At 47.1% G+C, this 25710-nt stretch overlaps 1 protein-coding gene and 1 long non-coding RNA gene across 14 annotated transcripts in view; one reads left to right on the forward strand and one right to left on the reverse strand.

Moving 5' to 3' along the window:
* Positions 1-25710, reverse strand: part of CAMTA1 (calmodulin binding transcription activator 1) — a 990108-nt gene that overhangs the window by 508479 nt on the left and 455919 nt on the right. For all 13 annotated transcript variants that reach the window (XM_063631879.1, XM_055261965.2, XM_055261958.2 and 10 more), the window contains one exon: positions 6735-6870. In XM_063631879.1, the coding sequence (XP_063487949.1) occupies positions 6735-6870 (136 nt within the window). The remainder of the gene's footprint in view (positions 1-6734; positions 6871-25710) is intronic.
* On the forward strand, positions 14992-15749 carry LOC129472399 (uncharacterized). Its single transcript, XR_008653916.1, has 3 exons — positions 14992-15021; positions 15197-15249; positions 15453-15749. It is a non-coding gene; the product is annotated as an uncharacterized lncRNA (long non-coding RNA).

The raw sequence follows: 25710 nt of genomic DNA on the forward strand, positions 1-25710 counted from the left end.
CCTGACCTCGTGACCCACCCGCCTCGGCCTCCCAAAGTGCTGGGATTACAGGCGTGAGCCACCGTGCCCGGCCTAGGGCTGCTCTTGCTACTTCAAAATGGAGCTAGCTTAATGTTATTTATTAGTTAAATTTTTAATTATATGAATTGGGTAGAAACATGTCACCAGGGATGCCAAGTAATTAGAAATTAAGGAAAAACTATGGATTTGAGCTTCTGAATTGATTCTACCAAAACACATCCAGGTAACAGAAAATTAAGTTTTAACTTGTTAGCATACTAGCAGAACGAGGCACAAAAATTCAGATGATGAAAAGCCAGCAGAGAGTCCCGGGAGATTGCCTGAGGTGCCCCTGAACAGACGCTCCCTGCACTAGAGATGGTCATGAGACTAAGACACCTCAACCACCAGGGCTTGAAGCCAGACAGGAGAGGCAGCCCCACTTCTGAAACCAAAGACCTAGGTTCAAGTCCCAGATGCACAGCCAGTGAGGATAAACGTATCTACCAGGACTGAATCACAGGGTTGGGGTGAGGTTTGCAGGAAGTGTAACTGTGGAAGCAGTTAGTCACTGGGCAAACCTTCCCAGAGCAAGGTCGTGTGGGGTAGATTCTGTAGATACTCTGTGGAGACTCTTTGTTACTTAGATTTGGATACCAGATACAGGCTTTCTAGCAGGGAGAAAATAAATACTCAATGTGTCTTTTTTGAACTGGACAAGGCTGATAGGAAGGCAACCTGAACACTTCCTTAAGAAGGGTACAGATGGAAAGCAATGGCAATGTAGGGGAGGAAATCATCACTTCTGGCTAAAGAAGATCAGCGGAGATAGCCTTGGGGTGGGGCGGGGGAGAATCAGAAGTTATGAGGCTAAGACGATGTGGACCTAGACATGGGAAAAAAACAGCTTCTGAATGAGGAATACCGTAGGATATGGACTGGTAAGTGCACAGTGAGGCTGGAGGGTAATGGAGTAAAATAATCTGTCCACAGACCAAAGACACAAGTTTCTCTTTTAATTTAATTTTCTTATTATTATCATTTTTTAAGTTTTTATTTTAATTATGCTTTAAGTTCTGGGGTACATATGCAGAACATGCAGTTTTGTTACATAGGTATATACGTGCCATAGTGGTTCGCTGCACCCATCAACCTGTCATCTACATTAGGTATTTCTCCTAATGCTCTCCCTCTCCTAGCCCCCCACTCCCCGACAGGCCCAGGTATGTGATGTTCCCCTCCCTGTGTCCATGTCTTCTCAGTGTTCATCTCCCACTTATGAGTGAGAACATGCGGTGTTGGGTTTTCTGTTCGTGAGACACACGATTTTTTACTAAAAGTAGAAATACGTATTGTATGTGAAACACGCAGTGCCTCCATGCTGGTTTGTTTGCCTTCTGTGAGCTTCTGCCCCTTGTTCATTTCATTAGGCACCTTACCTCCACCTTATCTATTTACTGCTGTTTTCCAAACTTGATTTGGGCACCATACATGTTCATGGCTGGCTATTTAAAATATTTTCCTTTGGCTGCAAGCAAGATACCAATTTATCTTATGGCTGCAAGCAGAGCTGAAATGATCTGGCATTGCCACAGGGCAGACAGTTATTTCATGCCCTGTTAATTCCTAATGCAGTAAGTACAATATCATTCCTATTTTAAAAGAAGTGCTTTCTTTCTTTTTTTTTTAATATGTGGCCTAAGTGCCCAAATAAAGAACATCACTTCTAATGAGGCCAAGTCTCAAAACATAACCTCGTTACCACCACTGCCGTCCTAATGCCAGGCTTCTGGCTTTAAGGCAGTTAAGAAGTCAAAGAAACTCTTCATTGTTTACAGGCAATACAAACACATCAGCAACACTATATGTTCTCTTCACATCTGAAAATGACAATCAGACGTGAGGGGCTGGTGTTTCCACCCAAAGATGGCCCAGGCCAGGGGGTTCCTTCTGCCACAGAACAGGCTCAGTGGAGAGGGCTGTCTCTATGCATGCGACCGCGGTGAAACCAACAGCCTCTGTGCCGTGACACCCTCTGGCTGGTTCCAAAGGCAGAACATCCATGGCGAGTCACACCTTAAGAGCAGAGAGGGCCGCGTCGCTAGGAGGATAAGACCTGGTCTGGATAGGCCTGGGGGAAATACTGACCCATCACGATTCTGGCTGCCTATTGCTTCAAGTCACTTTGGCTGATTCTCAACAGACTCTATTCATTGATATTTCCCAGCCCTCCTCTGTCACTTGACCCGCTCCCACCGTGCCCCACTTCCTTATGATCATGTCACTTCCTTCAGGCCAAGTCGGCCTCAGGTTCCCCTCCTGCATCCCCCACACAGGGCCTTGTAATTCTATCACAGCCCTCAAAACTCTGCACCAGGGTTGCATGATTGATTTTTTTAGTCTCCCCATGAGCTAGGGGACCACATGTTCTCTTTACATCACTGCATCCCAGCACCTATTGCCATACTAGGTGGATAGAAAGCCTCCAATCCCCAGTGGATGAAGGAAGGATGTGTGCTAAATAAATAGGTGCTGACTTCATCTGAAAAGTTTACATGCCCCACCCGAGTACCCAGAAGGAACCGATATAAGGGCAAGAGCTTGAGCTTTAGAACCAAGCAGACCCAGGCTCAAGTACCAGCTCTGCTACTGACTGAGGTATGACGTAGGGCAAGAGACACCCTCTCTGAGGTTCAATCTCTCTACCTATAAAATGGGTATAATACCAAGTACTTTGCATGGATGTGTTTATGAGGATTCAATGAGATGGTATACCTGGTATATAGGAAATGTGTAAGCCCATGACTGTCCCAGTAGTAATTGTGTGGCTCCTATCTGTTGTAGGAACCCAGCAGCAAAGAAATTGGAGAGGACAAGAGCCCAGAGCTGCCTTGGGTTCTGGGACACCCAGCACTCTCAGCAGAGAGATGTGGACACAGGACCTAAGGCAGCCCCACAAGCTTCTGGGGCCAGAGAAAAGTATGATGAACTTAGAAGGAATTCTTCCAGTATGGCCCAGAGAACAGCATCACCTCTGACTAACCTCCCTCAGCTCATCCGACCACAAAGCTGCAGTGACCCCGGAACCAGGGTGAGGCTTCACATCTAGCTCTTTGCTTTCTGAGAGTCTCCCACTCCCAAAGCTGCTCCACACTGTCAGGCACCAGAGAAGCTGGCATAAATCTGTATGGGGTGCAGGACCAACTCCAGACCTGCTGAGATTTCATCTCCTGAAACAGTGACATCGCAACCACCCTCTTTTTCCTTCCTCCCAACCTTTGTCATCCCTGGAAACCTTATCGAGCTAGCTTCTCCTTGGCTTGCAGACAAGACAACTATTCATGGACCTAACAGCTCGTCAGCTTCAAAAGCAGCTGCCCCCATCCTGTGCCTGGCTGAGAAAATCAATGTGCCTTTGAGTTGCCGTGTGTACAGAGGGCCCCAGCCTCTGAGAACAAAAGAAGCGAGATGGCTGAACAGTTCCATAAACAGGGCTGGAAGTTTTCCTGGCCTGAGGGGAGGCTTATAGCAAGTGATATGTTAAACGGTAGATCCAAATATCTTTATCATGCCCCTGAACTGAGGAAAACAGCTCCAGTGGTAGAAAAATCAAAGCTCCAAGACCCCGTGCAGGACTGTCCACCCCAACCACCAGAAGAGTAGCTGGCTGGCGCGGTGCCTGACGTGATGAAGATGCTGAGTCTATGGGAACTGCCTGATTGAATCCACCAAAGAAGGATGCAGAGTCCAAACTCAGAAGCCCCCTCCTCCTGTGAGGTACAAAGCCCCATGGAAATCCCTGTTGCAATTTCCTGGTGGAAAAAACCAACCACCCACTGTGCCAGAGCACACCCCCCAGGCTTCCCCACCCTTGGTCCAGATCAGAGGTAATGCAACAGAAATGCTGGTGAGATGTGGGGGTTGATCTTGTCTGAAAAGGCCTTCTTCAGGGCTGTTTAAAAATCCATGTCCATGCCCATGGTAGACCATTCATAGCAACAGGCTCCCATTAACATAAGAAGGTACTCATCCTCACTAATGATTAAGACAAACTCAAATTCAAATAAAAGGGGGTACCATCTCTCATCTATCAATAAGTGAGAGGATGTGGGGAAAACTGTAATCTCCAGTTCTGGTGGGCATGTAATTATGCAGCCATAAGGCAGTATCTAATAAACTGAACATGCTCAGACCTTATAACCCAGCAATTCTGGGTCCAGGTTGCCTATGTGCCCAAAAAGACGTGTATAAGAACACTTATTGAAGTGTTATTTATAATGCTAAAAAACTGAAAGGAATCTAAAGTGGGGGCTATGGCCAGGGAAATGGCTCAAGTGTTTATATAGTAAAATGCTACAGGACTGTGAAAAGGGTTGAAGAGACCTCAATATCAATATAGACACAGCTCAGACCACAATGCAGAGTGGAAAAGGTAAACTGCAAACAATATGTAAATTGCACATACACACACACACAAATACACACACACACACACACACACACACACACAGAGTCCCACCCGAATTTAAGGGCTCAGCTTGTATCCCATCTGACCTAGGAAGTGTCTCCAACCATTCCAGCCCACTCTGCACTCCCAGGATGCTTATCGTAAAAGCCCAGGCTGCTCTGCCTCTCAGCACTATTGACCCTCATGTACGTCAAGTCTCTTCAACTTGACCATGAGTCCGTGGGGCAGAGAACATGACTCCTATTCTCTCTGCAAACACCATAGTGCCTTGCCCAGAGTAGGCACACAGGGTCAGTATCTGCTGAGTGGCTCAGTGGGACAACTCGCTGAGCTCACGGGCAAGGCCACCACATAATGCATCCTAGTAGGTGGCTTCTCTCTGAGAACCTAAAGCAAGCATCGTGTCGCCGGCTCTTCCCGCTGCCCACACTGCCATCCATGTTAGGAGGTCATGGAAACCCCTCCCCATCCTGCCCGTCTCCCTTTCCCAAAGTTCTGAGGGGACAGACTGTTGTCTGCAAGTATGAGCACCACAAATAACTCCAAACATAAATATGGCCTTAAAATAGCCATAAATCATTCTGATTCCATCCAGTGACAATTCTAATTTACAACATGAGGAAAGAAAACGAACAGTGTAGGTTGTTTTTTCCCCTTGGCTTCTCAGCTGCCGCTGAGGAAGAATTCCACCCTGCTGTTACTCACAGCAGAAGTTCCTGATTTACGTATTACTAAAGATGAAATATACCAGGGGCCTACGGGCACAGGAGCTGCTGTGACTCTCAGTTTGAATTCCTGCAGCCCTATTATTCCCAGTGCGAGCAGCCTCCTTGTTCGGGGGCCCCACCCAGCCTTGCCTCACTCTCTACCTCTTCCTCCAGCGTAGGAGATGAGGGTCCTCCCAGGAAGAACCAAGCCCTGCCTCCTTTGGCTCCCTGCGATGATGGCTAATGCGTTTGTACAATCACCGGTCACAGTCCTAGAGGTGCGCCCAGAGCAGCGCGTTTGGGGTAATCTGCATTTTAATGTTCTGTGCAGTCAATTAAGCCACACTGTGCAAACACTGAGCACAGGAGAGTGCAGGAACTGGAATTTCTTGGATAGAGGCTTTTCTTTGTGCATCTCCATAAAGCATTGATATTAGATATTTAAAAAAAAAAACATAAAACAAGTCATCTCTCTGTGAGGTCATATAATACAGGCCACTTGATGCTATTTTTAACAGCCATACAAGCACAGGATTAATACAGAAAAAGTCATCATGACAAAGCACGTCACAAAAAACACTGGCGTGGAAGGGCAACACATTGAATTCAAGTGGGTTTATGGTCCCAGCTATCCATCCAGTATGCTCGCAAACTCAACACACCAACAGACTCCAGAATGCCTCTCTTCGACCCGTTTGAAATAACAGGTGGATCACGAGCCAGCTTCTCAGCTCCGGGCCCAAGGCGGCGCCTTCCCTATTCCCAGGGGAAGTTCCTTCCCAGGACCAGTGAGGAACGCAGGGAAGTGGATGCAAGTTAACTAGCAGGCCAAAACTTCACCTTGACTCATGCCCTCCCCCTCTACGGCTGTGACACATGGCTCGGGCCCTCAAACGATGGCAAAGAGGAATAAGGGAATTTCTCCATGGCTGCCCAAGGTTGAGAGCCTGTGCGGTGAAAACAACAGCAAGGAAACCAGTCTTTACCCAAGGGCCAAAACCCAAAGTCGGCCCAAGATCCCAAGATGTTTCTGCAGGACCCCAACCATGCAAGAATCACGCACACCTGTGATCCCATCTAATGATCTCAAACCTCTGTTAAGGCTGACACAACCAGGGTTTGTCGGTGGAGGGGGTGAAGCCAGGCTCTGTGGGGGGCCTGCCACCTTGGCAGGGGGAGGCCAGGGTCACCTCAAGAGGGAAGTTCCTCACGCTGCCTCCCCTCTTCCCTGACACTTTGCAAACTCTCAGTGCATCCAGAGGCTCTTCCGTGATAAATAGAACAAATGAGTCGACAGGAACCTTGCAAATCCCCATCTGTATACCAATGACTCCCAAGAAACAGGGGTGCTTTAGTTCAATCCAGTTTCACTGAAAACTTGAATGGAGACTATAGGGTAAGAAGGTAGAAAAACAAAACAAAAGCAAAAACCAGGGTCTTGGCAAACAAAAATTCTTTGGACAGAGGTGACTCGCATCAAATTACTCCAAGCAATTCCATTCTCCACTGCAGCCTGCAAAGGACATTTGTGCACCAAGGGAACCTTTTCTGCTGTTTACCTCCACTCCCTGGACCTTGAGTTTCATGTGGTCCTCTCTGGTCGTTTTCCCATCTTTCCTCTTTTTCCAGCAATACCCATCTTTCCTGTATTTCACTTTCTTCCTGTTGTAGAGTATCATTGAGCCATTCTGTGGTCTGGAAATAACAAATGGTTAAGTTACCAAGAGCACCAAGTAGAAGAAAAATTTATGAAGAAAGATATCGTCGACCAGTAAAAGTCTCTACAGAAAAGCAATATTCCACGTTTGCTGGAACATAATTTTTCACCTTTTATTGCAGCTCCCTGGATTAACCATGTTTTATGGCCAGCCAAAATTTGCTTTGGATTTGGTACCTAATGAATTAAATGTGTCAATGATAGGCTTAAAAAACATCCCCTCAGTAATAACCACAAAGTAATCAGGATATATGATGTGGGGGCCTGAGCTCTGCACTGAAAAATAGGCAAAACAGAGACAGAAAGCAAAAAGAGCCAGGGGTGTCGTGGCAGCCTGCAATATCTTATCTCTTGTGGAAGGATTTTCTACACATCTTTTAATCCATCACCCAGCATTAGGAAATAAATAAGTTTAACGCAGACGCTAGATGACTATGTTAAGAACAGACCAATGGCAGAGCTATTTACCGAGGCCAAATGCTGTTGGTTCATTGCCTGCATTTAGATTACTGCTAGATACGAAAGAGCATCTGCGGTCTTGCTTCCCAAGCAAGCTAAGTACCCGATTCTTTCCCATTTGGGCTTCAGCTGTCAGGGGTCTCAGATACTGCCAGGTAAAGTCATCTATTCAGTCCACAGCCAGAGCATCTCAGGGAAATAGTGGCCTGCTCACTAAATGCTAAGAGTTAGATGGTCATTCCTGTGATGATGAAAAAGAAAAAGAACCTTGAATTTTCCAAAAAGAAAACATGCATCCACCACAGACAGGAGAGGCTGATGACGTGCATATCTGCAGATGCGGTGGTCAGGTCACATATTTGGGAAACCCCAAGGAGAGAAAGAACTAAACCCCTCTAGCAGCTGAGGGCAAGTGCTGTGGTAAACCACATTCAGAATAAAGTTTCAGTAGCTGTGGGCAGATCCAACCTCAAGGAAGACTCCCCCAAAATCTAGCAGCACCCTACGCAGTGCTGCGCCACTCTGCACCTGAACATGCAGCAGGGGAAGAGGAATGCCAGCGATTCTGTGCACCACGAGGCCAGCGCAGGCTTGCCACCTCACTCTCAGCCACGGCCAGAGAGCTCTTTACACAAATAAGGCAAATGAAGTGGCTCCTTCAGCACGGCTTGCATGTTTCTCTGCTACAACGGAGGCGAGGAAACCATAAGTCAGCCATCTGTCCCCCGCAGGGCTGGGGCAAGACCCTCCAGCCCCTTTCTTTTCTTCTTGCTAAGAACAATGGGCCATTTCACAAGCGGCACAGAACATTGGCTGTTGATGGCTTCATATTCTACTGTCTGTAGGGAAAAAACAGTCCCACCAGGGTGACTGCAGCTAATTGTAGTTTCCACCCAGCCCGACTATGTCATTCAGTGGCAATATGATGACTAAACAGCAATTCCGCTGGAAATTACAGACTTTCAACAGCGACTCCTGATACTTCATTGTTTCCCGATCAGGGCGCAATTGGTTTGTGTCAGTGTTGGTTTCCTCCCTAAGTCTGTACCGACTAAAACAATTAGGAAATGGCTCCACGCGCTTGTCACAATGCTGTCACCCGCCGGTATCTGTCTCCCGCTTACAAGTCTGCATTGGAAACCTTACAATTCGCTTCCATTTCTAAATGGCAGGTAGGCTCACATGTGGGGCCAATGATGTTAGCCTCTTCCCACTTCAGCCCCTCTCTAGATGTTTGTCCTTAATCTTCACAGTGCTGTAAGTCCTCCCCACCCCTGAAAGACCCATTAGAAGGTGCCTGAGGTCCATGGACTGTGCTTAGGACCACTGCCTAAGGAATAAGCAAGGGAACTTGTTTAATCAAACAGGCGGGCTCTGCATGTGGCTCATTCTCTCCAAAAAAGAATGAAGACACTCATGAGAGTGTGGCAATGCCGGGTCTTCTTCTGTGGATGGGTTTTCTGTGACTGGAGAATGAAGATGCTCTGTCCACAGGAGAAGACCCAACATTGATCCAATCCAGCCTCTCGTGAGCTAAGAAATGAACTGTGATTTGTTCCATCCCTTGCCCTTTCTAAATATGACTAATAACCTCAGCAGTGTCCTCAGGCAAACCATTCCCACATCGTAAGTGATATGACCCACAGAGAGAGGACTCTCTCAAACACTGTCATGTACACAGTCAGAATCACAACTGCACTCACCCTAGGAAACCCACCTTCCTCCAGTGACCCACCCTTTGGCATTCTGAGAGTAGCCCTGTCATCTGGCACTTTCAGCAGGATACAATCCCACAGGGAACTTAAGTGTCCAGCTTAAATGGCCTTAATAAATGGAAACATCATTTTAACTTGCAATAATGAGCAACCTAACAGTGTTTAATCCACCAATCTGATTTTATTAGAACTTGTTCAGCTCTGTGTGATAGGGAAGGCCCTTACCACAACGCAGGGTCCTAGGAACAGCAAAGGGGAAAGACAGGCTGCAGAAGGGACCACGTGCCCCCCAAGGCAAAGAAAATGAGGCCGTATTGCTGTCCCAGAAAAGAATCAAAAGCAAGTCAGACCCAGCAATTTGGGAGGTCGAGGCGGGTGGATCACTTGAGGACAGGAGTTTGGAACCAGCCTGGCCAACATGGTGAAACCCCGTCTCTACTAAAAATACAAAAAATTAGCCTGCCATGGTGGCAGGCGCCTGTAATTCCAGCTACTCGGGAGGCTGAGGCAGGAGAAACTTTTGAACCCAGGAGGCAGAGGTTGCAGTGAGCTGAGATCATGCCACTGCACTCCAGCCTGGGTGACAGAGCATCCCAAAAAAAAAGCAAGTCAGAGCTGGTGGGAAGGGATCAGAGGAAGGAGGAAGGAAGTGGGGTCCTGCTCTGGGAGGAATGACAGGTGGGCTAGACCACAGGGCCCAGTCAGGGGAGGGCTTTAACACACTTTATGATGGCATAAAAGATAGCCCCCCTCCCCACAAGAAGAGCAGGAAAACAGGAATGGAATTGCAGACAGAGAGGATAACAGAAGCTTCGTGGAGCAGGCATGGAAGCCCTGCAACTTAATAATGCCACCCACTTCCAATTATTGCTGACTTACTGTGTGCCCGGTGCCGGTGAAGCACGCCACTTGCGTGTCTGTATCATCTATACCTAAATCTATATCCATACCTATACCTATAACCCATAACTATGATCCATATTATTTGCATCCTTGCACCCACCCTGTGAGGTATTATTATCATTCCCAGCATATAAGCAAATCATTCTAGCCACAAAGTGTTCAGGCAGGATACACGCTGAGTTGTTCCGATTCCAGAGTTGCCCCTAAGGCTGCTGAGCTAGGACAGGCTGTGGGGCCAGTCTCCATTCTGCTCTACCTGCTGGGTGATCATTACTGCCCTGAAAGCATCCCTTAACCGATGGACAGGGATTTGGTGGGTGAATCCCAGGCTTCCTTTCCCTGTGGCTGGGGTCACTCTGGGGCAATCTCAGGCTTCCCTGCCCTGTGGAGGGGGTCGCTCTGAGTGCTCTACGTGAAACTCCCCTCTGCTTATAAGCTCCAGTTCCCACAGTGGTGACTTGCAGGGGGAATGGCCCTTCATTTGCATTCCTCTTCCTCCTCTTTCACTTCCACATGCCCTGACTGGTGTTTCCTGGGATGGCTTCTCGGATAAACTGTTCACACTCAAGTCTTCATCTCAGGATCTCCTTCTGGGGAAGCTGAACGAAGACTGATGGTGTGAGACAGCCACAGGGAAACCTTCCGAGACCTCCACTGCAGCTGTGCAGAGGAATGCCAAGAAAAATACGAGGACAACAGGGAGCTTTATTCTTACTAGGGAGGTTTCTAGCCAAGGAAACCTTTTATCTAAGAGACTAATAGCGAGCAAAACCAATAGCACTCAGTGTAACATGGCAAAAAGGTCATGTGATCAATGGAAACCTACTACAAATTATAACAGTAAATAAACGGGTATAAAGTTAGCTTATATTTTAATTATCTAGCCAAGAAAGATATAGTATATATATAATATCTATAAGCTATTGGCTTATAGATACATCTTCTATAAGATCTGTTATATGTATTCTATATATAATACAGTCTCCGTAAGACTGTGTAGATTACACAGAGTAAGACTGTATAATATATGTTATACATAAGATAGAAATACATAAAACATCTATATGCTTTTGGCTTATAGATTATCAGCCAATAGCTTATAGACATTGTATGTATGTGTGTGTATGTATGTATGTGTGTGTGTGTGTGTGTGTGTATATATATACATATATATATCTTGGCTAGATAATTAAAATATAAACTATTGACTAGATAGATTGATGAAATGACAGAAGTCCCCATTTACTATAGAAAAACAAAATTAAATGCCTAGGCATACATTTAACAAGAAATTCCCAAAACCTAAAAGAAAAACTCTAAAAATATTCTAAAAGACACAAGAGTAGGTTTTGATTCATGCAAAAACATAACATGTCTTAGTTAGGTAGAGTTACGATCATTAAAATGTCAATCTTCCCAAGTTAATTTATAAATGTGATGTCATAACAATGAGAATCCCATCAGGATTTTTTTTCTGGATCTAGAACATTTTATTGTAAAGTTTATTTGAAAGGAAGAAGCACCAAGATATAGCCAGACAAACCTTCCAAAAGAAGACCAAGCCATAGGGGCTAGTGTTACCAGCTATTAACACATACAAGAAAACTTTTATATCTTAATAAGTATGGAATTCACACATGCAGAGACAAGCCAATGGAACAGAATAGAAATTTCAGAAATAATCCCACTTACACATACAAATTTAGTATACACAATCAAGGAGGTATCTCAAGTCAGTGGGAGAAGGGGTCAAGTTTTTCTTTCTTTTTTTTTGAGACGGAGTCTCACTTTGTCGCCCAGGCTGGAGTGCAGTGGTGCAGTGGTGCAGTGATGTGATCTCGGCTCACTGCAAGCTCCGCCTTCCGGGTTCACACCATTCTCCTGCCTCCACCTCCCAAGTAGCTGGGACTATAGGCACCCACCACCATGCCTGGTTAATTTTTTTTTTCTGTATTTTCAGTAGAGATGGGGTTTCACTGTATTAGCCAGGATGGTCTCGATCTCCTGACCTCATGATCCACCCGCCTCGCCCTCCCAAAGTGCTGGGATTACAGGCATGAGCCACTGCGCCTGGCCGAAGGGGTCAAGTTTTTCATAAGTGAAACTGGGGGACCTAGAAGGCACATGGAAAATACAAAAATGGGTCTACCCCTCACATCATACAGCAGCACTGATGCTAAACAGTCAGAGATTTCAATGTAATAAATAAAATCATACCTACTCTACAAGAAAATACAGGTGAATTTCTCTATAAGCTGAAAGTGGAGAAGACTTTCTTGAACATGATTCAAAACCCAGCAACAATATGTGAAAGATACTTACATCTTATTAGATAAAAATAAAACTGCCAGACTGTTTTCCAACATGGCAGCACCATTTTCCATTCATTCCCACTAGGAATGGAGGAGGGTTCTAATTTCTCCACATCCTCCCCAGCATGACATTATCTGTCTTTTGAATTATAGGCATCCCAGTGAGTGTATCGTGGTTTTAATTTGCATTTCCCTAATAACTAATGATGTTGAGTACCTTTTCATATCCTTGTTAGCCATTCAGATAGACATTGAATCTATTTGAATCTCTTGCCCATTTTTAACTGAGTTGTCTTCTTGTTTTTTGAGTTTTAAGAGCTCTTTACATATAATCTAGACACAAGTCCTTTATCAGACATAGGATTTGCAAATATTTTCTCCCAATCCATAACTTGTCTCCTCTTTTTCTTAATGGCTTGATGGTTTCTTTAAAAGAGTAAACATTTTCCACTTTGGTAAGTTCCAATTTATCAATTTTTTCTTTTATAAATAGTACTTAGTCTCATCTAAGGGTGCTTTGCCTAACCCAAGGTCATAAACATGTCTTATGTCTTCTTCTAAGACTTTTATATCTTTAGTGCTTGCATTTAGGTCATCATCCATTTTGAGTGAATTTTTGCATATGGTGTGAGGTAAAGGTCAAGTTTATTTTTGTCACTGAATATCCAATTATCCCAGCACCATTTTTTTAATTTAAAAAGCCTATTTTCTCCACCCCCAACTCCACTGAATTGCTTTTGCACCTTTGTTGAAAATAAATTGACCATAAACATAAGATTTTATTTCTGAACTTTCTCTTCTGTTCCATTGTCTATTTTTATGCCAATACTATCTATCTTGATTGTAGCAGCTTTATAATAAGTTTTGAAATCCGGGACTATAAGTCCTCCACTTTGTTCTTCTTTTTCCAAACTGTTTTGGCTATTTTAAGTCCTTTGTATTTCCATATATATTTTAGGGTTAGCTTGACAATTTCTGAGGAAAAGAGGCTGCTACAATTTTAATCGGAGTTGTACTGAATCTAGAAATCAATTTTGAGAGAATTGCCTTCTTAACAATGTTGAGTCTTCCAACCACTTCCAATTGCAGAACATAGAATGTCTTTCTACCCAGGTAAATCTGTAATTTCTTTCATTAAGACTTTGTAGTTTTCAACATATGGGTTTTACACTTTGTAACTTACATTTATCCTATGCACTTTATTATTTTTGAAGATATTATGAAAGAAATTGTTTTCTCAATTTATTTTTGGATTGTTCATTTGTACTATATAGAAATACAATTGAATTTTGTATGTTGATCTTATCCTATGACCCTTGCTAAACCTATTTATTAGTTCTAGTAAAATTTTTTGTAGATTCTTTAGGATAGTTTACATATATAATTAAGTCACCTGTGAATAAGGGTAGCTCCACTTTCTTCTTCCCATTGTGGATGCTTTTCTTTCTCTTGCTTTATTGCACTGGCTGGCACCTCCAGTCCAATGTTGAATAGAAGTGGTGAGAATCACCACTTTGCCCTGTTCCTGATTTTAGGGGGAAGCATACAGTCTTTCATCATTAAGTATGATGTTAGCTGTATGGAAGACTTAAGCTAATATGAAAAGGACTCCAGACCAGGTGTGGTGGCTCATGTGTGTAACCTCAGCACTTTGGGAGGCTGAGGAGGGCAGACTGCTTGAGCTCATGATTTCAAGACCAGCCTGGGCAACATGGCAAAACCCTGTCTCTACAAGAAAGTGTGGTGGCGCATGCCTGTGGTCCCAGCTACTCAGGAGGCTGAGGTGAGAGAATCACTTGAGCCCAGGAGGCGGAGGTTACAGTGAACCGAGATAGCACCACTGCACTCCAGCCTGGGTGAGAGAGTGAGACCCCATCTCAATTAAAAAAAAAAAAAAAAAAAAAAGACTCCGGAACCAACTTGAAGAGGCTCCCACTAACCAAAGATGGGACAATTTGAACATCAACATTCGACTGAAATACATTAAATATGTTTAAATCCATGAGTTCATAATAGTCCTCGAACAAACAAAAAACTAATTGCTCATTGTTGGAAGATGCTAGTGACCCAATACATTACTTTGAAAAATTAAAAAATTAAAAAAAAGAAGGGGAGAATCAGGCACGTATCCTACCTTTCCTGTACAAACTGTTCTTTTGAGTTACCAAATAGGAGGAGAACGAACTTTCTCTATAAAAGTACTCCAGCCAATAAATGAAGAAGAAATGACGGAATTAAAATATCATTGTTTTGTAATCCCTAATGAATAATTGGATCTGGGCATGGATCATCATTGGAGGCTGACATCACAAAAGAGAGACAACCGGATAGTACGTGTCCTCTGCTATGGTTTGGATGTGTCCCCCTAAAGGTCACATGTTGGAAACTTTTTTTTTTTTTTTTTTTTTTTTTTGAGACAGAGTCTCGCTCTGTCGCCCAGGCTGGAGTGCAGTGGCGCAATCTCGGCTCACTGCAAGCTCCGCCTCCCGGGTTCACGCCATTCTCCTGCCTCAGCCTCCGAGTAGCTGGGACTACAGGCGCCCGCCACCGCGCCCGGCTAATTTTTTGTATTTTTTAGTAGAGACGGGGTTTCACCGTGGTCTCGATCTCCTGACCTCGTGATCCGCCCGCCTCGGCCTCCCAAAGTGCTGGGATTACAAGCGTGAGCCACCGCGCCCGGCCACATGTTGGAAACTTAATCCCCACTACAACACTGCTGGGAGGTCAAGCCGAATAAGAGGTGATTAGGTCATGAATGGATTAATGTCATTATCTTGGGAGTGAGTTAGTTATTACAGGAGTGGCTTTTTTTTTTTTAATAAAGTGAGTCTGGTGGCCCCCTCCTCCTCTCTCATTCTCATTCTCTCATTCTTGCCCTCTCTTGCCCTTCCACCTTCCACCATGGGATGATGTAGCACAAAGGCCCTCACCAGGTGCCATGATCCCGAACTTCCCAGCCTCCAGAACTGTGAGTCAAATAAGCTTCTATTGTTTATAAATTACCCAGTCTGTAGTATTCCATTATGGCAACACAAATGGACTAAGACATCCCCTGATGGAAGTACATTTTGCTGCAGAAAACACAAAAAACAAAAACAAACAAACAAAAAAAACTTGACCTTGAGGCTATTGAGAACTCTTGCTCTAACCTCCACTTTCTACAATCTGCAGAGGGCGCTGGGACATGGTATGCTAAGTGATGCCATGGGGATACAGTCAGCAAAATCCAGACTACGGAAAACTCTACGGGGCGAATGACTTGGCTTCTTTAACCAATTCTGTGAGGAAGAATGAGTAAGTAAGAGAGAAAAACAGAGCAGGAGTGTGCTGGAATGAGAACATATAGACTGAAAAAGTCAAAGAAATAATCAACCAACTGAAATATGTAGACCTTACTTGGATACTGGCTGAGCTAAACAAACTGTAAAGTGAAAGATGGCATTTGTGAAACAACTGAAATGTTGAACAGTGACTGGGTATGTAATGAGATTTAGAATTATTATTCATTTGTAACAGTGATCAGTGTAGTACAGAAGTATTTTAAAAGAGAGCTTATCTTTTAGAGAAGTATACTGAAATATTTACTGATGAAATTATACAGTGTCTGAGAGATGCTTCCGAATAATGTTGAGGGAAGGAATGGGGGAGTATGGATGAAATAAGACTGACCATGATATAATAACAAGAAGAATTCAAAGAACCAACAATTATTGAGTGCTTACTGAATAGCAGGCACTGATATAAAATTGTCCTTCCTCACCACCGGACTGCAAGCTGTGCAGAGGCAGGGCTGTGGCACCCATGGCACCCCGCGTGAATGCTCGGCCACGATAGCTGCTCAGTAAATATATTTTGTTTTGTTTTGTTTTGAGATGGAGTCTCGCTCTGTCACCCAAACTGGAGTGCAATGGCATGATCTTGGCTCACTGCAACTTGCACCTCCCGGGTTCAAGCAATTCTCCTGCCTCTGCCTCCCTGGAAGCTGGGATTACAGATGCATGCCCCATGCCCCGCTAATTTTTGTATTTTTAGTAGAGACAGGGTTTCACCATGTTGGTCAGGCTGGTCTTGAACTCCTGACCTCAAGTGATCTGCCTGCCTCGGCCTCCCAAAGTGCTGGGATTATAGGCATAAGCCACCGCACCCGGCCCTGCTCAGTAAATATTAACTGAACAAATCAGTGAACATCAGCGTAGAGTTTCAAGCTGAGCCCCTGGGAGCCCTGGGAAGGAGTCATGAAGAAATTCCGCCAGTCTTACTCTGGAGCGAGTCTTGGTCATTCCATGTTCTATTCTTCACATGCATTAACTGCTTAGTGCTCAGAACTACCTATGAGGAAGCACTGCTCTTAGATCCATTTTAGAGTCGAGCTCACTGAGTGGTTAAGCAAATTTTCAAGGTCAGAGGACTAGTAAGTGTGAGAGTCAACATTCAAATCCAGATTATCTGACTTCAGCCCATTTGCTCTAAACCACCGACTCTCATCCCTGTTGCCATTCTGCGCCCAAGCTTCAGATGCATCTCTCCCTCTGAATCCTATAAAACCATCCAGTATTTCCATAGTAAAATGTTTTCGCTTTAAAAAAAAAAAGAAAGAAGACTGACCATATTAAAGTTGAATGATACGTATATGGGAATTCGTTATGCTAGTCTGTTTATATTTGTAGATGTTTGAAATTTTTCCATAATAGAATGTTTTCTAAAAGAAGATTATGAGATTTGGAGTGAGATCTAGGTTGTATCTTAAATTTTAGCTCAGCTCCTGAAGAGCTGTGTGATCTTGAACAAATTACTTGGTCTCTCCGTTTTAGTGAATAGGATGTGTGTAAGGTGCCCGGCGTGCTGCCTGTCATACAGCACATGTTCTCTGTAACTAACAGACTTGTCCTCTTTTTGTAGGGTTCCCCTGTGGGGAGTAACAATGAGGGGACTGGGCGAGTAATGAAATAGTGCATTGTAAGGTGTAGCTGGCAAACCCACCCATGGGAGAGGCCATCCCCAAACACTTGCAGCTCACAGACTCACCTATCACTTTAGGGAGTGATATTTTTCAAATTAGGTAGGTAAAAGATGATTAATAACTGAAGATCAGAGGGGGTGATGTGTTCTTGAGACGTTTTGAGTGTGGATATTAAGTAGAAATTTATGGAGCAACTGGGGATTGAATCGAAGACTAGGTTAATTCTGCGAAATAAAAAGTGTAGACACTCTTTCCAGCGTCTTGCTTTAGAAATCAGTGCATCCAAAAGAGGTCTGGTTCATGGCCCCTCTCCCTCAAACCCCCACTTTCTCTGTCACTAACTGATCATTTCCAGGACCTCAACAACCACCAATTTCATCTGTGCAGACAACTGAGACCCAGCCTGCTATTCCAGCGATCCGTGGACTTGCAGTGGATCTTTCTCCTGTCAGCCCATTCCCCCAGCCCTGGCCCGGAGGCAGCAGATTTTGTGCAATAAGCTCTGTTCAGGTTGACCGGCTATTGCTCCTCTGAATTCATAAGATCTGTTACTTGCAGCACCCCTTTAAGAACAGATGATGTCCCAGTTCCCAGTGGGACTCCAGGGACAGTATCTGGATGGCTTCTAAAGAACTCTTTTTCCAGCTGGAACCCAAACCCTAGGTCAGCTCTGCTGTTTCCTCCCAATGCCTTTGGTCCTATCGCTCCTGCCACAAGTCACAGGGAAGGGCCTGGCTGGAGGGAAAGGCAGTTCGTGCAGTTCCAACTGCTTCCCGGCCCTGACCCCAAATGTCAATCAGGTTCCTGAGACAAGACAGGGCCAGCAGTGTCCTAGAAGAGTGGACACTGTTCCTGAGGCCAGTGCTGAATCTCTGTTCCAGTGGGCAGTTGGAAAATGAGAAATGTCACCCTTTATTGCAGCTTACATATTTCATGCGACTGCACCTTTCTTTCTGATCTTTCCCACATGGAATGGCCTGATTTCCATGCACCATTAGAGGCACATGGCCTGGACTAAAATGTCCATAACAACCAGGACAACTGCAACCACAAGAAGAGCTGCCCTTTATTCTGCGTGGACCTTGTGCCAGGTGCCGGGGAGGGCCCTTTACACCCATGTTCCATTTTAATCTGACAGTCACTTTAGTAGCTGGGTATTGCTATCTTCATTTTACAGGGTGAGAAGGCTTGGGGCACAGAGAAGAGAAGTAACTTCCCCAATGTCGCACAGCCGGTAAGGGGAGAACCAGGGAATTGCCCCACTGCACCCCCTCCTGATGTCTTGTTTCAAATCCCTGGCATGCCCCAGCTACCCCTCCCCTTCTATAGTCACAACAACTCATAGTATTTTGGGGAGCCCGAGAACCGCCCATGGCGAAACACTTCATACAGAGCAAGGGCGGGCTGAGCCTGATGTAAATTGTAGTTCTTCCTTTTGTTGCAAGGGGAGGGAAAAAGTGCGATGAAGGAACGTCTCCTCTGCTTATCTCTCCCTTGCACAAACCCAGCGAGGGCAGTAATTGATGCCTTGCACATAGCAAGGTTGACAGGACGCCACACGGAACCTCAAGAAGCCACGGCGACAGCCCGAATCTCACAGGAAGGAACTGGCTTATTAACTTTCAACCTGGAGACTTCTTCTGACTTGTTTACAGGGGTCTTCACGATTTGGGGGACAAGGAGCAAGAAAACTGGTTACAAGCATTCCGTGTCCTCCCCCACACCCTGCAGCCTGGCCACTCTCAGCTATTTATGGAAAGAGGGGGAAGAAAAGGCTGACAGGCCCGGCCCAGGCTGCAATCTGCCAGATATGAAAACCAATTGCTTCTCATAATAAATTCCAGCTAGAGCCATAGGAATAATAAGGACAAGGAGAAGGTAGCACCAATTTGCTTTATTTGATTAGCTCCTTCTTGGGTGGTCCAACCCCAGCTTCTTTTCATTAAAATAAAGGCAAATTGAAAATCATAAAAGAGGTTTTCTTATCAGAGAACAAACGACTAGATAGATTCGTCGGCCTAAAAGCCCCCCACAAGCCACGAGACGGCCGTGATTGCTCCTGTTCTTGCTGTGTTCAATGGGCAGGACCCAGAAGCTGGTGCTTCCGAAGAGCTTCGTTCCCAGCGATTCAGCGCGTGCTTTCATTTTTCTTTTCTTTTTTCTTTTTTTGGAGACAGAGTCTCGCTTTGTCACCCAGGCTGGAGTGCCATGGCGTGATCTCTGCTCACTGCAACCTCTGCCTCTTGGGCTCAAGCTATTCTCCTGCCTCACCCTCCCAAGTAGCTGAGACAACAGGCGCCCACCAAACACGCCCAGCTAACTTTTGTATTTTTAGTAGAGACAGGGGTTTCGCCGTGTTGGCCAGGCTGGTTTCGAACCCTTGGCCTCAAATGATCCACTCACCTCAGTCTCTCAAAGTGCTGGATTACAGGGGTGAGCCATGCGCCCGGCCTCATTTTTCTGAATAAAAGCAAGGACAGCCAATGGCACTATCCTGTAGCTAGTGCTTCATGCAGTCAGTCTCATTTAATCCTTGCTATAACCCTCGGAAGGCTGACCCCAAACAGCCCAGCAAGAGGAGAACCTGGCAGGTCGGGACACACCTAGATTCCATCTCTAAGGGCCAGGATGCCTTTGTGGAGAGTTGAGAACAGGATGAGGGGTGGCTAGGGCTTCCAGAAATCAAAGGCAGAAATCAATTTGTATTTTTTCACCAGGCACGGTGGCTCATGCCTGTAATCCCAGCACTTTGGGAGGCTGAGGCGGGAGGATCACCTGAGGTCAGGAGTTCAAGACCAGCCTGACCAACATGGTGAAACCCCATCTCTACTAAAAATACAAAAATTAGCCGGGCGTGGTGGCAGGCGCCTTTAATCTCAGCTACTCGGGAGGCTGAGGTGCAAGAATCGCTTGAACCTGGGAAGTGGAGGTTGCAGTGAGCTATGATCACACCACCGCACTCCAGCCTGGGTGACAAAGTGAGACTCTGTCCAAAAAAAAAAAAAAAAAAAAAGGTCAACTTGTATTTCCCAAGATTGTTAAACCACAGTTTCTTCATATAAGTTGTCTCTGGAGGTCCCTGAAAAGAAGAGGCTGCCCATTCAGAGAGATGGTAATGACCAAGACTCGCTCCAGAGCAAGAATGGAGGAACGCCTCCTTCATGGCACCTTCCCAGGGCTCCCAGGGCCTCAGCTTGAAACTCTACGCTGACGTTCACTGATTTGTTCAGTTAATATTTACTGGGCAGCTATCACGGCCGATCATTCACGCGGGGTGCTGAGGGTGCCACAGCCCCGCCTCTGTACCGCTTGCAGTCTGGTAGGAAGAACAATGACTCTCAGAGGCCCGCCCTGGGCAGGCCCCAGAGCTGCAGGAGGGGAAGGGGACCCACCAGAGACGGCAAACGAGTGGGTTTGAGAACAGCTGTGAGTGGGTGGCGATGGGTAGCCGAGAGGCCTCTCCCAGGACGCAGCATCTGGGTGGAAGCGGAGGCGAAGGCAAGGACATGAATGCTGGCTCCCGGGAAGGGCTTTTGGTAGAGAGCATGGCGAGGCCCAGGCCTGGAGAGGAAGCTTGGCAGAGGCTGGCAGACGGAGAACAGGGAAGGGGCAGGAGACAGGGCAAGAGAGCGGCTCACCCCAAGTAATGTGGGCTCCTGAACCAGGGTGGATTTTGCTCTGAGTGATGAGAGACACGAATTAATCAGGGGTACACGTGTATTAACAGTGATGAAGGAAAAGCAAGGACTCCAATCTTAATACAAATGTGGCATAAAATGTAAGACAGCATAAATTAACCTGGAGAGTGCAACTCCAGTAAGCGCAAGGAAGAAAAAGCAGAGGGCACCTGACAGCATCCTACAGAGACGCTGCGTCCAGACTGGAGCAGAGGGGTTATGACCCCCACCTCCCCCACCCCTTGAAAAAGTGATAGTAGGCCAAGAGATTAAAGAGTAAAAGTCAGCCAAAAAGAACGAGGAGAGGCGCCTTCCAGACAAAGGGAACGGCACGTCCAGAGGGGTTAGATCCCGGGGCTTTGTGGGTCCTCTGAGAATTCTGAACTTTTGCTCTCGAGGGCATGGAAGCGACTGGAGGTTTTGAAGCAGGGAAGTGGGATGACCACTTAGACTTGGCATGTCTGGCTGCTGCTTCTGCCTCTCTACCTTCGTAACTTGTAAACAGCAAACACTCCATAAATCCTCATCAAGTGAGCAAACTAATCAAGAAACAGCAACTTTTCTTAAAAATAGAAAACTTCACTTATTACGCTGGAAGCATTAGGTCAGTGATAAGCCAAAGTAAAAGGGGTTTAAGATGAGAGAGAATTAATGGCATCACCTGTCTTTGGATTCAACACTATAGTCAAGAAAGAGGATCTATCTGCCATTCCTGCTGCTTGGTGCAGCCAGGTCACGTAAGCCCCAGCCCAGCACAGTGATGGGAGCCCTGCTTCAATGCCACCCAGCGCCTGGCTCATGTTCATCCCCACCGCAGTGTCCTCCGGCCGAAGTCCACGCCTCCCAAATGGCGCCTGGTGCTTCCATGGCCCCTCACCTGTCATATTCCAACACCGATATTTTATTAAGAATCCAATGTAAATCTGAGAGAAAATTAATGTGTCATCTCCTAGCAGGAAGGACTGAACATCTCAATGTGACGGTCTGTTAGAGTTGTCATTTATCATTAGCATGCAATTCAAGGCAAGCTTCCCACATTCTGGTGGGAGCTTTCGAGACAATGAATCTCTGGGAATTAGCTTCTGGTCCAATTATTCCTGTTTCCCCCACCCCCCCCACCCCCCCCCACCTACCTAAGAGATAAATTCCGTCTCAGTGGGAGGAAAAAAAAAAAAAAGAAGAGCAGGAGGAGGGAGTTTGCTCTTCTCCTTTCTGGCTGAAATCAATTTTTCTCAAGGAGACAAGGCAATATTCATTTTGTGAGAAGGGAATAAGGCTGTATCCGAAAGGCCAATCAATGGAGCCGTTCTGATGAAAACTTCCTCAAATCAAATGTAGGGGAACCTCTTAATGCGCTTTGTTCTTCTTTTCCATCATCCATAACTATTAAGAGAAAGGTGGGTGGAGAGCAGCTGCCGCAAAGGGAGAGCTACGTAAACAGTTGGCCCCTGCAAACACTGGTCTGTGCACCCTCTCAACCTGTTTCCGGGGGCTCCCTACGTGCCTGGCCCTGTGGTAGGCACCGGGAACAGAGCGCTACACAGGTGTGCCCTGGTCCTCAGGGCGCTTATGTTCTAGCAAGGAGCTAGGCCAATAAAAATAAACTAATAAAACATATATGGCTATAAAGAAGATAACCCAAGATAGGAATTCTGTGCATTAAAATAGAATTGTTTTGTCTAGGGACTGTTTAAAACCTTTGGTGCAAAACATAAAAATGCACTCAGACGTAAATCATGCTCCTGGTTCCAAAGCAAACAGGACAACTGGGATGAAACGGGCAGATGTCAGTGTCTCCTGGGAAGCGAGAGCCGGACATGAGTGCTGAGAAGCCCGGGGCAGCCCTGTGCAGGCACAGCCACACCTGGGGAGTCCAGGGTGCCTTGGCTCTGCCACTGAGACTGCGATTCCAGGCAAGTGTCCCTGCATCTGCTGCCCAACCACGTGGTGTCTGTCCCCCAGCCCCATAGGCCAGAGACAAAGGGCTGGAGGGTCCTGGATCAGGAAGGCACCTCTGCCCTGGAGTCCCCTAACAGGCCCTGCTCCCTCTGCAGGGCCCACCCCCATCAGGGAGAACAAAACCAGCCTCCGATGGGTGGTGTCTCCCAGCCAAGTCCTCCCTGGTGTCGCGTGCACTCCCATCATGAAACTTGGCAGGCTGAGCCATCCCTGCTGCTGGAGTCTCCATGAGGGCAGAGGCCACATTTGTCCTGTTTGAGCTCCAAGAAGTCTCTGTGAGGGCAGAGGCTTGCTTTGTTTGCGCTATAAGGAGCCTTTCCTATAACCTGAGCAATCCTGTTCAGTAGGATTAGATCCTCATTTGACAGAAGAGGACAGCACATGTCAGAGGCCAAGCAGTGACCCCAGGGAGGCTGCGCTTGGCCCCAGGTCTGGCTGCCGCATAGGGGAGCTGTCATCTCCATCTCATCGGAGCCACATAGTGGCTTTGATTGAAAATCTCGGCTGGGCGCAGTGTCTTACACCTGTAATCCCAGCATTTTGTGAGGCCGAGATGAGCGGATCACCTGAGGTCAGAAGTTCAAGACCAGCCTGACCAACATGGTGAAACCCCACCTCCACCAAAAATACAAAAATTAGCCAGGCATGGTGGTGGGCACTTGTAATCCCAGCTACTTGGGAGACTGAGACGGGAGAATTGCTTGAACCTGGGAGGCAGTGGTTGCAGTGAGCCGAGACGAGATCATGCCACTGCACTCCAGCCTAGGCAACAGAGTGAGACTCTTTCAAAAAAAAAAAAAAAAACAACTCTCTCTCTCTCTCTCTCTCTCACACACACACACATGCATACACACACACACACATTAAGCCAGTATGTGATGAATGCTGGGGTCACGCGGTGCCTGCAACGGCCCCCTGAGCCAGCCTGCTTGGCTTCCCTGGACTGTCCCGCCACCCTCTTCCTCAGCCCTTGCCTGGACACCTTCAGGCTATTTCCAAGCTTCAGGCCCACATCAAGGGGCCAGGAGGTTGCCTGGGCACATCCCCCAGGGGCCGCTTATCCTACTCAGGGAGGCAGCCACTGGGGCTCTCACCCCACGATCAGACTCGACTGCACCCTGAGTTGGGAGTCCCTCTTGCCGTATGACCCAATTGGCCTCCTTCCACCTTGGACGCAGCCATGGCTCCTATTTGCTGCCACACCCCCCGGGCTCCTGGGGGCTCCCTCTGTACACTGGTTCCCCCAGCCATGAGCATGGTGCTGAGTGACTCTGGGTTCAGGGAGAGAGAGGATCCCACTGTGTGCCCCCAACAGGACAGGCCTGAGGGCCTCAGCCACCCTCAGCCACCAGCTCCTAGAGACATTGTGTGCGCCAGTCCCTCATTCCTTCTCCCCAACTGGCGTGGCTCCCAGGGGCTGGGGCTGGGTCCGGGAGTCACCTTGGCTGCCCTGCCTGGCTGCTCTTCACCTGGGCCAACAAATAAGGATGCTTTCCCAGATCTCTCCGGCATGGGCTCCCGGGCTGAAGAGCCTGAGGGATAATCCTCCACCCTCTACCTCCTTCTTGCCTGAACAATGATTTTCTTCCACACCTAAGACAGCCAACTGCAGCCACTCTGCCAGGACTAACACTAGAATCAGAGGAATGGCTTTGCTTTTGGTACAGACGATGGGCGATGAGGCAGAGAGATTCAGGAGGATGTTCCAGATGGCAGGAGATAAGCAGGTAAGGCGCTTTCCACAGAGCTTTGCGGGATGGTGGGTCAGCCCAGAGCAGCAGCCCAGTAGGACTCGGAGGCCAAGATCCAGAGCCCGCAGGAGCCCAAGAAAGCAGGGAAAGGGCGCAGGCTTAGAGCTGGGGGTTGCCAGTGCCCTCAAAGACTCTTTCTTCCTCTTCCACCCTCCTCCCCAGACCCCAGCCTCATTCCTGCTTCCCAGAGTTCTCTCAAATTGCCAAGGCCTTCTTTAGTTTATCAGGAGGGCGCTGGCAACCAAAAGTGTAGCTGTGGATCATTAAGCTACAATTTCAAACCTAGGCTTCAGGGCGGGGCCAGGAGCCAGGCCAGGCTGGGCTTTCCCCAGATGTGGTGGGGGGACACCCTAGGAACCGGCTTTCTGGGTGCTCCTGTCCTTCACAGGCCCACATACCTCGGCCCCTTCTCCAGCTGCTCAGAGCTCTTTGGGGTTAAAGCGCCCCAGGAACACTTCACCAGGGCCTTCAGGTCATTCCTTGGAGCTTCAGGGCCCAACCAGCCTCTCAAAACCCCAAGAAGAAACATCTGGATGTGAGTCATCATGAATAACAGGCCCCACTTTTCACCAATGGTCATCGGGGAGCCGTGGGACTATGTGGGCTATTTTCTTCTGTTTACCTATCTGTAGCTCAACTTCTCTATAATGAACATAAACTATTTTATAACCAGAGGAAAAAGAAAGAAACATCCTCTGCCACTGAAGAATTGAGTTCTTCATGAAGGACGCTGAAGCCCAACCCCTGCCCTCGGTGCTCCTGGCTCACGGGCTCACTCCCTCCAGACTGGCTCCTGCCTCCTCCCCACCCTCCCCTCCTCCTCTCCTTTCCCCTCTCCTCCTCCCCTCCCCTCCCCTCTTCCTCTCCTTCCTCCTCTCCTTCCCCCTCTCCTCCTCCCCTCCCCTCCTCCTCTCCTTCCCCATCTCCTCCTCTCCTCCTCCCCTCCCCTCCTCCTGTCCTTCCCCCTCTCCTCCTCCTGTCCTTCCCCCTCTCCTCCTCCCCTCCCCTCCTCCTGCCCTCCTCCCTCCTCTCCTCACCCTCCTCTCCCCCCTTCACCCCCCTCCCCCTCCTCCAGTCCTCCC

The sequence above is a fragment of the Symphalangus syndactylus genome, chromosome 22 (assembly GCF_028878055.3).
Source record: "Symphalangus syndactylus isolate Jambi chromosome 22, NHGRI_mSymSyn1-v2.1_pri, whole genome shotgun sequence".
Taxonomy (NCBI): domain Eukaryota; kingdom Metazoa; phylum Chordata; class Mammalia; order Primates; family Hylobatidae; genus Symphalangus; species Symphalangus syndactylus.